At 44.0% G+C, this 14,221-nt stretch overlaps 1 protein-coding gene across 3 annotated transcripts in view; it reads left to right on the top strand.

Moving 5' to 3' along the window:
* Nucleotides 1-14,221, top strand: part of LOC100714430 (NBAS subunit of NRZ tethering complex) — a 45,810-nt gene that overhangs the window by 19,050 nt on the left and 12,539 nt on the right. For 2 of the 3 annotated variants that reach the window (XR_010049127.1, XM_063254328.1), the window contains exons 10-11: nucleotides 232-380; nucleotides 6,138-6,276. Coding sequence is in view for 2 of the 3 variants with exons in the window: in XM_063254328.1 (XP_063110398.1) it covers nucleotides 232-380; nucleotides 6,138-6,276 (288 nt within the window). In the remaining variant the exon portion in view is untranslated. The remainder of the gene's footprint in view (nucleotides 1-231; nucleotides 381-6,137; nucleotides 6,277-14,221) is intronic. The other variant, XM_004999160.4, reaches the window with a different exon arrangement.

Below are 14,221 nucleotides of genomic sequence, written 5' to 3'. Positions count from 1 at the left end.
TGGAATGACTTGCTTTTTCATTCATGTTGTTGTAGTTCATTCAGTTTTTTTTAGTTCATTTTTAACCACTGAGGATATTTTATGAATAATACGCAACATATTTAGCCGTTCTCCTGTAAGCGAAAACTTGATTTGTTTCAGCTGCTTCTATGTTATAAAAATAGCACAGTGGTAAAAGCTTCTATGTTATAAAAATAGCACAGTGGTAAAAGTTATTGTGTACTCCTTTAGCACACATGCTGGCTGTGGAAGGAGAAGTGACTCTTCAGACTTCTGGGAGGGAACAAGGTCCTGGCAGGTGTGTCCCACAGTGGTTGTTCTGGATGATGTTCATCCTCTTGATGAGGAGATGTACGGCACTTTTAAACATCTGCTGGTTGGTAGGTGTAAAGGAATATCTCATAGCTGTTTTCAGTGATTTGAAAACCTGTGGGAGCTGTGTAAGAAAAGAGGGTTTCATGTACAGGGCCATCTGAGCCCACCCCTGAGGAGGGCATGTTCCAGGAGCAGCGCTGTGAGAACGCAGTGCAGGAGCCCTTGGGGCCAGGGTGTGTGACGCCGATGGAGGTGTGATTGGCAGGCCCGTGAGCAGCGGTGAGCACTGATTTCTGCGTGGTTTTGCAGCCCATAGAGCCCCTGTTCTCACTTGTGTTTATTCTCCTGTAGTTCTCCCCCCCACCATGCTGGGGTCACACTGAGGACCTCTCTTGTGTGAAGAGAGGGCTGCACGCTGAGCTACATTTTCAGACTTCCTTTCTCCTTTTTCTTTGTTTTAAACTGCTGAGTTTTATGATGTACCTGTTATAGATTTACCCCTAAATCCACCTCACTGGTGGTATAAGTCTCTCTTCAGTGCATCATATATATTTGTGTCGTGCAGGTTTTGTCTCTGTGGAGAGGTCTGTCCCGGAACTTCCCAGTGTGCTGCAGTGTAAATTTACAATGGCTGATAGCTGTTGTCCTGGAGTCTCTGCCACACCCTGGGAATTGCATTCATGTGCTGTCTGGCTGCATTCTTGTTTCCTAGGTCCCTTGTGCTCTGTCACTTTCTGTTTTTCTTAGTTTATTTCACTGTTTTGGCCACTCACAGCCTTCTGTATCTTCCCAGAAACAACATGTGGTATATGGAAGACTTGCATGTCTGAAAATGGCTTGTTCTATCTTTATGTTTAATTGATGATTGGGTTCAACAGAGTTGTAGGCTGGAAATAATTTTCTTTTAGAATTTCGAAGGTATTTTTTCTAGCTTCTAGTGTTGCTCCTGAGAATTCTAATGTTATTCTGATGTAAAGCCCAGTTTTGTTTCTCTGGTGTTTGTCCCCTTCTCACTAGACTTTCTTATTCCTCAGTGTTCTGCTGTCTGACCTTGTAATGGCTCACAGCAGATTTATTACTATCTACGTGCTGGCTTCTTAGTTTTGGGTTCAAAATGTAACCACCCGAGGGAAGTTTTATTTAGTGGGTGGGGACAACCTCTATTTAAATAAACATCTTAGAAAGTTGAATATATTCTTTAATCAAAAAGGAGGTTCTCTTTTTGGTTCTGCAATCATTTATAACTTGATAGCAGTCAGTGTGGAGATAGATGACATTAATGTTTCTGTGTGAAAATTACTATAAAACAGAGAATGTGTATAAATATTCTATTGTGGATGACGTTTTTGCTAGGTTGTTTATGTTTTCCATTATGTGGTCTTTTTTAAAAGAAAGAAGGTATTATATTCGTCATGTTTTTATTTATTTCCAGCTTATTTCTGCAAATAGTAGTGTGAGGATGTGCTATTTATCATCTATAAGAATTTTACAGATGTGAAATAAATCAGCCAGGCTAGAGCTGGGATAAATAGGGAACACGAACTCAGGGTTTTGTGTAATGCGTTTTTTTGTCTTAATACTGAGAGCGCTGCTGAAGAAGAGAAATTGAGTTGATAAACTGGGTGACAGGAAGCAAGAATTAACTGAGAAGCTGTGGACTAAGCTGGGTGGGTATGCTGATTTTTTCCATATCCTGAGCCACAGCCTCATGGGAGCCCTGGAGCCATCTCATCCCTCGGCCCTGCCTCACCTTATCTGCCCCCCCCTCCATTCTCCTGCCTTCCCTGCCTCCCCTGCCTCCCCTCCTCTTCCTTCTGTCTTTCCTTTGCTGTTGTTGGTTTTCTGGAGAATCACACCCAGGCTCTGGTGGAGAGAAATCCCTCTGCTCCTTTGCATTGTGGATGAGCCCATGTGCAGTAACCATAGCTCTGCCATAGTAGTGTGAACCACCAGAGACGGCATGGAAATGAGCAAACCTGGTTGGGTTCCAATAAAGCTTTATTTACAAAACATAGGTGCTGGTGGATTTGGGGTGTGTGTGTGTGTGTGTGTGTGTGGTGGCTGCCGCTTGCTGACATTCGTCTTATGTAACTAACTGCAGGCATATTTAAATTCATTTATTTCTTGAAATGTCTTTGTTCTTTAAAGCCTTCGTGGTATCAGACTGAGGCCTGCTGCCTGTGCGCACAGAAACTCATATTATGGCATCAGTTTCTGCAGAAAGCTTCATTGAAGGTCAGCCAGTAAGGGAGAGGAAGGGCTTTGAAGATGGGACTCAGTATTTGGGCAGTGCCTGTTATGGTCCCCCTGTTTTAGTTCAGAGGTGGGCCAGTCACAGGCAGCACCCTGGCTCCCGGCTCATGCTTGGAATCCCCATAGCTTTGGATCCTGGATCCTCTTATGAGTAGAAGGCTATGGCCCGTGGAGCAGACACAGTTTCATTTGTGCTTCCTGTTGCTGTCCCCTGGCTGGAATGTCCACTAAAGTAAAACTGTCTGCTCGGCCCTGTTGGGTCGGACCGACCCACTACAGCTTTGTGTGCTGAGGAGGAAGGGAGTAGGGAGGGGAGGGCAGTGGGCGGGGGAGGGAGAGCCTTTTGCTCAGCCAGGGGTGGGTAGGACAGATTTGTTCAGGCAGCACCTTATATCTGACAGTTACGGGATATTTAAAAGTAGCTAGACTTGCTGGAAATTCTCCAGACTGACCATGGCATGATGTGTTGTCGCAGTATACTCCATGAACACGCTGTAGAGCTTGCGTTGTTTGATAGAACAAGTGTTGGTTTCCTCCAGCAAATGGTGGTTGCAGCTCCTTGGGCTTCTGGCAGTGTGGTAAGCCTGTGAGAGAGGTGAATGGAGGTCCAGGACCAGGGTCTGTGTTGTCCACGGATCCACTTTCCGCAGCAAGACAGGGCCTGGCACTCGATGTGTTGCTCTGCAAAGGAGCGGGAGCCTGATTTTGGAGGAATTGGTGTTTAAGGCTCAGGTGGAACATCGTGTAAACACAAGAGCTAAAGTAGGTCATTTTCAGATGTTTCTTAGGTGAAATGTGAGTCTTGTTAACTCCTGAGAGTGTGAACTCCATGAGGGGGGAAGCTTGGTTCCTTCATGCTGTCTTTCCTGCACTGCTAGCACCGAACCTCACATCTGAGTAAGTGTAAACACTCCTGAGATGGATGCTGCATTGACTTCAGTGGAAGTTGGTGACGTTAGAGAAAATGTCGGTGCAGATTACTGAATCTGCATGTGCTGAGTACTGGTCATCAGGATGCAGTGTCCTACTTCCCTGCTGCTGCTGCTGTGTGTGGGGCAAAGCTCCGGGCTAGGAGACTTTCCTAGCGTGGTGCGACTATCAGGGCAGCTCCCGTCCTCCTTTCTTGGGGTGGAGGGACTGTGACCTGGACGAGGGCTTGGTACACCGCAGCCTGTGACCTGGCTCTGCCCCATTGCTAGGAATACAGTTGACATTTTTTAGGTAGTTGAAAAATACTCAAAGCAGGTTCCTTGGTGACTCATGAAAATTGTGTTCAGGTATCCATAGAGTTTCTTTTGACACCCTGATGTGGTGTTTCCTTCTGTCCCGTAAAGGAGGTGTTATGAAGTAGATTCTGTGGCCCACCAGGGTCAAAATATTATGAGCTATCCTTTTTAAGAAATTGTTAGCTGGACTGTTCTGTGCCAGCCAACATCTGTGTGTCCAGTTTTGCTTGGGGGGTACAAAGCCAGAAGGATTAAATGTTACACATGTTCCCATATTTGATTCTGAATTCTGAATTACGTCCTAAGGAATTTAGAACCAGATGCCATGCAGTTTTAAGCAATTCTATATCTATTCATCAGGTTGCTAGGAGAACGATTTCATTATCAAACTGAGTGAGCAGAGGAGGAAAAATTTCCTGTTTTGTTTTTAATAAGCAGCCTTTCAAAAACCTAATTGATTTCTGTGATCATCCTTCAGCACATGTCAACTACTCAGTCTAGTGCTTAGTCACAATGTGACTGATAATGAGCTGTGTCTTCCAGACCCCAGGTGGTTCCTTTAAACATAGGGTGAAGTGGATCCTTGACCAGCAGCATGGAGATTCCCGGAGGCGTGGGGAGTTGGAGATTGGGCTCCCCATGCCTCTGCCTCCTGGACCCCAGGTCTGGAAGGTGTCCCAGTGTGTGTGTGTTCTGGGCCCTCCGGGATTCTGCTGCATCCCTGCTGTTTGACAAAGGCTAACTTTGTCTTGGCTATATGTATTTCTGCTTAGTTCTTCATCTAGTTGGTAAACATAAGCAAACTTTAATGAAGACACTGAAGTAGTGGGTAAGATGTAATGCATCAGATAGGTGATGTTTCAGGTTTCCGAAGGGAGGAACTGCTTGTAGCTCTGACGGTTTGATCATGTGTGTGGAGACTTAACTTTATGGGCCTGGTCCTGTCAAATCTTTCCAAGCCCAGGCCGCAGCTGTGCTAGTTCAGGTGCTGTTCCACTGTCTGACCCCTGCCCTTTCCATGTTGTAGAATTGTGGCACATAGAGCCTGCCCTTCCCCTCCTTCCCTTCCTGTTGTGTGCCTTGGGGACACCAGACCTTGGACAGAGCACCTAGAAGTTCTTGTTCTAAAACTTCCTATGCTGTACGTGGGCTTGAACGAGTTCTAAGCCACTAGAGGGCAGATTCTTCCAACCAGTGTTTGATCAAAGAACCTTTTTGCTAACTCTTCTGTGTTGCTTTTGAATTCTTTTAAAGCATGGCTCCCAGCCTCAGTGTCCTCAGCGTCTTATACCGTGATACTTAGGGCCTTGTGTCTGCCTCTACTGGTTTTTTTCCCATGTCTGGGTTACTGTCTCCTGTTCTTTGGTCTCTGCCTTTATTCGGGCTTGTTTAATTCTTTCCTCGCATGCGTGCGTGTGGGTACACACTTTCTCTATCACTTAGTTTATTTGTATCGTCCAACGTCTGTGCCTGCTTGCAGCTTTCCACTCTTCCAGCTGTCAGAGCTGGGAGACTCAGCCCCTTCATCGTCAGGCCAAGACCAAGGACCGCTTCCTTCACCTCTGTGCACCTGTGCGTCTTGGCAGGCGTGCCCTGCTTGGCCTTTCGTGGCTGAGACATGTCTGTGCTCATTAATGTACAGGACAGCTTAATCTCCAAGGGTTTTTATCTGGTTTTGAGCATTTTAGATCGAAGAGAATATAGTATTCTTTGAAGATAATGGTGCACAGTATAATAACTGCTATTTTTGTTATTTGGCTATGAAAATTTGTTTTATTTTTTTCATAAAAAAGAAAGAAAAATCAAAGCCAGGGCCTCCACATTGCAATACACCCCCATCTTATTTTTATTTTTTGTTTTGAGACAGGGTCTTAAGTCATTCAATTACCCGATTTGGGTTTGAACTTGTGCCTCCTGCCTCAGCTTCCCAGAGTTCTGGGGTCACAGGTGTGTGCCACCGTGTCCAGCTTGTCGTTTCTTTCTGATGTGCTGTGTGGTGCCCGTGTGCATCAGGTGCAGATGATGTGCGTATGCCTAGTGAGGCTGCACAGATGCTCACTGGTGTCTGCAGCATGCGGTGGCCAAGCTTCAGACGTTCCCCATGTCTCTGAGTGTACCACTGAATATTTAAGCGCTGCCTCTGCCCAGGTGAGGCTGTGGTTCCCATTTGAAAGCCGTTTGATTTCTCTTAGTGGTTTTGCTTAAAATGCTGACCTTCTAGGTTTAATATGTAGTCATTTTAATGTAAATTTTCTCGTGCAGGTGGCTTTCCATGATGTGATGTTTCACTGCTTTTATCTTGTTCCTATTTACAGTCTGCATCCTTTATTTTCTTGCTTGCAGACTTCTGCTTGTGGGTGGCTGTGAAGCCTCAGAGCCAGGCATCTCGAAGGCAGCCAGCTGCGGCCTGTCTGCGTGGAGAGTCCTCTCAGGGTCACCATATTACAAGCAGGTCGCCAGCGGTGGAGACAGGGTCACAGTGGTAAGTGCTTGCCACAGCATTTTACTGTCCTAATTGGCTTTAAACAAATACGTTGTCTGTAGGACTTAGAGGAATAAATAATTTTGTCTTAAGCGAGGAAGACTAATTAATTCTGGTGCAACTATAATACTTCTTTCAAATATCAAATTTAATAATGTATGTTGAATTGAACAGTATTTTCAGATATTAAAAAAATGACCTGGATTTGCTTGTTTAGGTATCAGCATCTATGAGGCCCTTTGTGTTTGAGCAGCTGTTCTTAGCTCGCTCATGGACTGGCCCATTTCGCTAATGCTGTTTCCAGCCCTAGTCTCCTCATGGAGAAGCTGAGTGGGCTCATCCCAGGGCCAGGATGGCCCATCCAATATTATCTGTATTCTCAGCCTAAGTGAAAATTGCTAAGCACAAATTCAGTTGAAGGCAGGAATATTTAATGAAGATCACACACAGTTAAATAAGCAATGTAAATGCGTGGCTTCACATTTCGAGGTCTGCCTATTGGGAGTGAGGTCCATAGCAGAGCCCCCAAAAATGTTACAGAACTGGCTGGCAAACAGAGACCTCAGACCTCAGAGACCTCAAGGGGCTGTCAGCAGATAGTGATGAAATATCTTCACGAAGAGCCTGTGAGGCTTAAGAAGTGGAGGTCTTCAGGGATGTTCTGAGTGGACTGAGTTGTAAAGCTTATAGTGCAGAGTTCAACATTCTTCAATTCCCAAACTGAATTAACTTGGACTAGAAATCTGCAACACTTAAAACATGTTTGCTTGACTGAGTAATCCCAGAACAGAACAGTTTCATCTCCATCTGAAAGTCAGGGGAAAGCAGAACAAAGCAGGTTAAGAAATGTAAATTTGTCCTTCTCAGAAATGTTTCAGGTCACGTTATACTGCTTGACTCACATATTCATAGAATATCCAACTTCAAACAAAAGCTGGAAGGAAAGCAGGAAAATGGGCTGCCTAGACTAGCAGAGACCAGGATTGTAACTGCCGACCTGGAAATGGACTTAGTTTCACAGAGATAAAGTAAACAACATTATTGGTTTCTATCAAGGGAATTCTACAGAGTCCATGGGTTTTGCTTCTTTTCTTCCAGACTAAGACTCTGCCACATCTTATTAGAGGGCACACTTCCTCAGTGGTGGCTTTTCAGATTATTCAAGGTCAAGGAATCTTTGTGTTTGAAAGTTAGTCAGAATATAGGAAATGTGATCCTCCTTTGTGAAGTTGATCTCTTTGCTTCCTGGTAAGGTCCTAGATTCAACTGGGGAAAAAACAATATTCTAGGATTACTATGAAATGATCACTCACACAAGAAAGGACCCTGACTTGGAAATAGCTCTTCACAATCTCTATAGATGAAAATGGAATTTTGAAAACATTCTCCCAGAGGTAAAAAGAAAAACAAACCCTCCAACTTTCACTTACCTTTATTTGGGGATCCTTTGAAAAGGAAATATATGTTGCAATGAGTGTCAGGAGCCTTAATTGTTTTTTTTTTTTTTTTTTTTTATTTAAAGAGAAAAAAGAAAGGATATAAAAAAAACAAAGCAGTAAAAGGGTACAAAAATACAGAATTTCAAGGAAAAAAATATACAGTAAGAAATCACTAGTTAATAGGTTACATCTTAGAAACAGTTGTCCAAAATTATAAAATTAAAGCACATAAAGTAGACATTCATACAGTGAGATTGCAGACAGTTCCATTCAATGATCCAACAAAAGCTCAGTAATGTGGTTTTCCATTCTACACACTCAAACATGCATGCAGTTATATCCCTTAGACCACCTTCTTTTCCTCTCTTTTTTACAACAACAATTACACTTTTTGGGTTTTTTTACTCCCACAATTCTTATTACTTTTTTTGAAGGGAATAAAACCTAACGTGACTAAAAAAAAGTCAGTTAGAACAAAAGGATGGGCATAGTACATGATGCAAAAATAGAATATCAGGTGATCAAAAATGGTTACCATTGTGCCTCTTGTTATTTTTAAAAAGAGTTGCCTATATCATCAGGTATAATAGAATCGATCAAAACAGTACAGAACAAGACCAATAAAACCTACACTGGAGACCTTATAGGACTTCAAAAGAAGATAATAGACAAACCATAATGGGCATCACAGTAAATCTTACTGCCTTCAAAGTGGTTGCCTATAGCCTCAAACTTCATACTATCAAACAAAATAGAATATAGTAAAATCAGACAGAACAAGATGGGGAGAGCAATACTGGGGTTAACACACAGCCTTGGGCAACACTTGGCTTAGCCTTCTTGTCTTTCCTTTCCTTTTTGGTGTCATAAGGAGGTTGGTGAAAGAGATTTGGCCCAGGCAGGACTCTGTAGCCAGAAAAGCCTCAGCCAGAACCAGGGAGTTCCTATCACCCCCACCCCTAGGGATTTACCTGTGACTCTGTCTCCCCCCACCCTTAGGAATTTGCCCCTCGGGGCTGGGGATTTTGCTCAGCGGCATAAGCACCTGCCTTGCAAGTGTGTGGTCGTGAGTTTGATCCCCGGTACCAATAAAAAAGAAAAAGACAAAAAAAAAAAAAAAAAAAAAGCTTAGGAATTTGCCCCTGGTGCCAAACGAATGCCAATGAGATACCTGTGCATCTCTAATGGCCCTAGGGCACTACCCTAAGCTTAGGCTACTTATATACCCCCCACGCCACATGTTTGCCAGAGAAAAAGCTGGACTCCAGCAGTGTGTGTGTGTTTGTGTGTGGGGGGTGTTTTGGTTTACTCTCTCCGTGTTCTCAGAATAAAGGCCTCTTTTGTTTTATACTTCTCATCTTTTGGATATAATCTTATCAGTTGGATGATGTCATAAGGAGGTGGCTTCTATGATCCACTCATTCCTACCCAGCTGTAACATTTGAAAACTTAGAACTGTACTACTCAGCTGCTTGGATATTCTAGGTCAGCAGTGCCTGCATGACCTCCAGGTGCTCATGAGAAACACAGAGTCTCAGATTCCACCCCGCATCCAGTGAATCACACCTTACCCATGAACAAGAGCCTCATGACTCAGACAGACATGAACATCTGAGAAACACTGGTCTACAACATCCTGATTCCTTTCTTTTGCACCTACTGACCTTACTTGGTTCTATCAGCCTCTCTAACATTTGTGTACCACTTTGTTTGCTGAAGAATACATCATTTCCCTCTGTACATTTACTTCTCCATCATGTATCTTTTGAGTTCTTACTCTACACAGACAGAGCTCCTAAAACAAGAACCATTGTCTGACTTGCTTTTTCTTCTGCTGAAGTCAGCAGTAGGTAATAAGTGATGTTATATGTTATCTCCATAAAGCTTTTCAAGATTTTTCCACATAGCAAATTATCTGATTGGCTCCTAAATATAGTCATCATCTTTGGTATGCTGAAGTGTAGGGAGCGGCATATCTCACTGCTGCCTGTAATTGAGCTAGATGCTGATTTCCCAACACTAGAGCTGTAGTCCCTGTTCATATTCCCGTTGCGACTCCTAACCCTAGTAATACAGCTAAGGTGAGTGTCACAGGTTCTCTCTTGTACATATAGCCAGTCTGCGATGCCTGGAGGTAGTAGTCTCCTGGGTGGAATGTTATGTGAGGAAGAACCTGTACAAGAACACAAAAATCTGCAGACTTGTTAAAAACAGTGGTTGCTATACAGGGTGAGAGGCCCAAGACATTCCTGGGGGTGGAATGAGGTAATTATTTGGCTTGAACTCTGAATGAAGCTGGGCACAGAGTCATGCTGCCAGTGCTGGTGGACTGCTGGAGTCCCCAAGACAGATCCCTCTACCTGAGACGTCAGGGAGAGTCAGCTTGTGGTGATTACCCCAGTCACAGGCAGATGAGCTAGAAGAACTGTTAAAGGTTAAATTGAGGGCCCTTCCTTCATAATATGGTGGAGGAACAGCCAAGCATAACCAACAGGATTGGGTGAGATCAGGTTGGGTATGATTTAAAGCCATGTATGCCCCTTTAATCAAACTGAATAGGTTAGAATGTTAATATTGAGGGGCAGGTATGTGATCTACCTGGTGTGTGGGAGGGCTTGATAAACGCCTATGGTTGGGTGACTTACTGTGGTTGTTTGAACAGCAGTAACAGGATCTGTATTAGACTGATTGTATTTGGATTTGGATTGTATTTTGGCTTTAGAGTAGGATTTGGGCCTATGGGCGTGGATGAAACCTGTAGGGGAACCTTTTTATGAGAATAAGATTTCCCCTATCTTTGCTTGACTCATAGACTCGAAGTCCCCAGGTGCGTCCTGTCAGCCAGCCAGGGTCCTCAGAAGTGGTGACAGTGACCTTTAGCACCTGACAGGGTCTTTGATTGGCCGGTGGGTAGTCATCTAGGCTGCACCCAAGTGGCCCCCACATCAATTTAAGGTGTTTATCGGGGAAGGAGGGTTGCCATCCTGTTGCAACTGTTTCGCAGCCCCAATGAGCACAAAAATATTCTCCCGGGGAATTACAATATGATCTGCCCCTTGTTGCTGCAGGACAAAGGTAGAATTGACTTTGTCTGTCAAAAGTCCAACGATGGTCCATAAGGTTTTGAGAGGTTCACCATCTGTAAGAGAACACAGGGGATTGTGCCTCAGGAGAGGATGTTATTCCTGGGCGTCACATAGGGTCTTCGATGAAGGGCTGTCGACTTGTTTTATAAGCTGTTCAGGGAGCCATCTAGCTCCTTTTTCCTGTAATGCACACAGAGCCTCGTCCCCAGATGAAGACTGGGTCAGGGCCATTCCATGTGTTGGTTAGGGGATCTCTCCATAGCACAGATGCAAATTGTGTTGTTGTCTGTGTGTGCCAGAAATGAGATGCCGCTGAGCAGCCTTAGGCATCCAGGGATAGAAAATTTAAAATAAAGAGAGCATGTGAGAGAATATTTCTAGGAGACCCTCGGGTTGGGTACCAGGTTTCTCCTTTTATTTTATCTATAGTGGATTTGAGGGAGCAATGTGCATGTTCAACAATACCTTGTCCTTGAGGATTGTAAGGTATACCCATGGTGTGGAGAATTAAGGCACTTACAAAATTTGGCAAAGGAGGTACTAGTAGAGCCTGGGCCGTTGTCAGTCTTGAGTTGTTGGGGACATTCCAGAACCAAGAGAGCTGATAGCATATGGGCTATCATATGTTTAGTAGCCTCTCCAGTCTGGAGTGTGGCAAAGATGAAACCGCTGTATGTATCAACAATTACATGTATATATTTTAAGTTGCCAAATTCATTAAAATGAGTGACATCCATCTGCCACAAGGCATTGGGGATTAAACCTCTTGGGTTGACTCCCAGGTGTTGAACAGGCAAATGAACAGCACAAGAGGGGCAATTTTTTACAATTTGTCTGGCTTGTTCCCAAGTAATATTGTGGAGGAGGCGAAGGGTTTGAGCATTGAGGTGGTGTAACTGATGAGTCCGTTGGGCCTCAGATACCTTAGAGTCCTCTGTGGGCTCAAAATGGGTCATGAATACCTGTGTCCATGTGGCAATATCAGCCAAATGATTTCCCTGAGCAAGGGGACCCGGGAGGCCAGAATGAGCTCGCAAGTGGCCAATGAAAAACTTATGACTGCGAAGCTAAATCATGTCCTGTAATTGCCTGAATAGGTTTGCAGCTTGGGAGCCATGGCTTATGTTTGCAACAGTTTCTAATAATGGAACAGACTGAGTGAGATAGGCACTATCTGTAAACAAATTGAAGGGTTGGTCGAGAGAAGTGGTAAAAACTGCAAGAATAGCCTGTAGTTCTGCCAGCTGCGTGGATTATGTATCTGTCTGGAGGGTAAAAACACTGCTTTGTGCTACATAAGCAGTCCTGCCGAAGGAGGAACCATCAGTGAATAACACTGGGGCATCGGGAAGAGGTTGTAAGGCTGTAATCTTGGGGAATACGAATGGGTGATGGTTAGCAAAATCAATCAACTTATTTGGAGGGTAATGGTTATCAATGGTCCCTGGGAAGGAGGCTATAGCAATAGGCCATGCCTCAGTGGTCTGGAGTAGCCAGTCCACTTGATCTTTGGTGAAGGGTTGAATGATGACATCTGGTTCCTTTCCAAAATAACATTTTCCTAGCCTTCTGCCTTGAATTATCAGGTCAGAGACTACTTGGTAGTAAGGCAATAATACTCTCTTTGGGGAGACTGGCAGATGAAGCCACGTAAGAGGAGCTTGTTGCCAAAATACTGCCATGGGAGAGAGTTTTGTATTAAAAATTAGTATTGTAGTGCCCTATTATAATCTATGAAGGAGACAGTTTGTTGAGCGATAGCCTCTTCTACTGTATGGAGTGTTTTTCTAGCATTGGGTATGAGCTCTCGGGGGGAAGTTGGGTCAATGTTTCCTCAGAAGATCTCATAAAGGGGTTGTAGATCATGTTTGGTCAATTTCAAATAGGGTAAAAGCCAATTAATATCACCTAGAAGCTTTTGAAAATCATTAAGTGTCTTAAGGCCATCAAGCCTTAGTTGAGGCTTTGGAGAAAACACCTGAGTGCCTTGTGACTGAAAACCCAAATATGTATATGGGTCAGTAAGCTGGACCTTGTCAGGGTCTATTTGAAGCCCAGCCTTTTGTAAGGCAGCTTGTAGTGCCTGGTGCATTGTAAAGTCTGGTCTTGACTCTCTCCCACCAAGAGGATGTCATCCATATAAAGGGAGATATATATATTTGGCCAATGATCTCTAACTGGCTGTACTGCAGCAGCGACAAAAGACTGGCATAGCGTAGGGGAGTTAGCCATCCCTTGTGGTAAGACTCGCCATTGAAATCTTTGCATACGGGCTCTAAAATTAATTTTTGGGAGACTGAAGGCAAAACACTTTTGGTCATTTGGATGTAAGGGAATAGAAAGAAAGCAATCTTTAAGATCTATGACAATTTTTAAAAATCCCAGGGGAATGGCACTGGGTGAAGGGAGGCCTGGCTATAGGGGTCCCATTAAGACCATGGTCTTATTTATTGCCCTAAGGTCTTGTAGCAGCCTCCATTTCCCCGACTTTTTTCGAATAACAAAGATAGGTGTGTTCCAAGGGGAATCACTAGGGACAATGTAGCCTGCATCTAACTGGTCCTGCACCAGCTGCTGTGCAGCTGTAAGCTTTTCAGAGGTAAGGGGCCATTGATTGACCCAAACAGGTTTGTCTGACAACCAGATAATCTCTTTTGCATGGGCCACAGGAGTGTCAATGACCCCTATTGAAAATGGCCTAGGCCTGTTTTAGAGGGGTTTGGGGCTGGGGAGATAGGAACTTTAATGCCTGAGCCCTGTTTACCTAAACCTTGATTAGGAAGGAATCCCTGAGTGAGCATTTGTTTGGTGACTATAGTATTAGGGCTGCCCATCATCATTCCCATTTGAGTTAGTAAATCTCTACCCCACAAGTTAAGGGGTAGCCCTTCCACAACATAGGGCTGTATGTGTCCTTGATTGTTTTCTTTATATTTCCAGGTAAGTAGACTGGCACTACGTTGTGGATTTTTCGATTGTCCAATCCCTTGCAAATGCGTCATAGTGGTTTCTAAGGGCCATGCGGGAGGCCAGTCCTCCTTTCTAATGACTGTTACATCAGAACCTGTATCTATGAGCCCTGAGAAACTTTTCCCATTGAGCAATAAAGCCATAAGAGGTTTATCTTTGGAAATGAATTGAGCCCAATATATATCTGAAGACCCAAAGGAAGAATTTCCCCTATAGGAAGCCACAGCTGCATTAGAAGTTTGGACTAAAGGCAATAGCACCAACTGAGCAATAAGTTGCCCTTGACTAATGGAAATTAGGCCAGAGATAGAAGATGCCATGACAACAATTTCACCAGTATAGTCATTATCTATGATTCCTGAAACAACTTGTAACCCTTTTAAGATTGTGCTGCCACATCCAAGAACTAATCCACAGGCGTCCTTGGGAAGGGGGCCAAAAACTGCGGGA

This window comes from Cavia porcellus, unplaced genomic scaffold (assembly GCF_034190915.1).
Source record: "Cavia porcellus strain 051 isolate PalLab524CR breed Dunkin Hartley unplaced genomic scaffold, mCavPor4.1 scaffold_8, whole genome shotgun sequence".
In the NCBI taxonomy this organism is placed as follows: Eukaryota; Metazoa; Chordata; class Mammalia; order Rodentia; family Caviidae; genus Cavia; species Cavia porcellus.
This window is presented reverse-complemented; position numbering and strand designations above follow the sequence as displayed.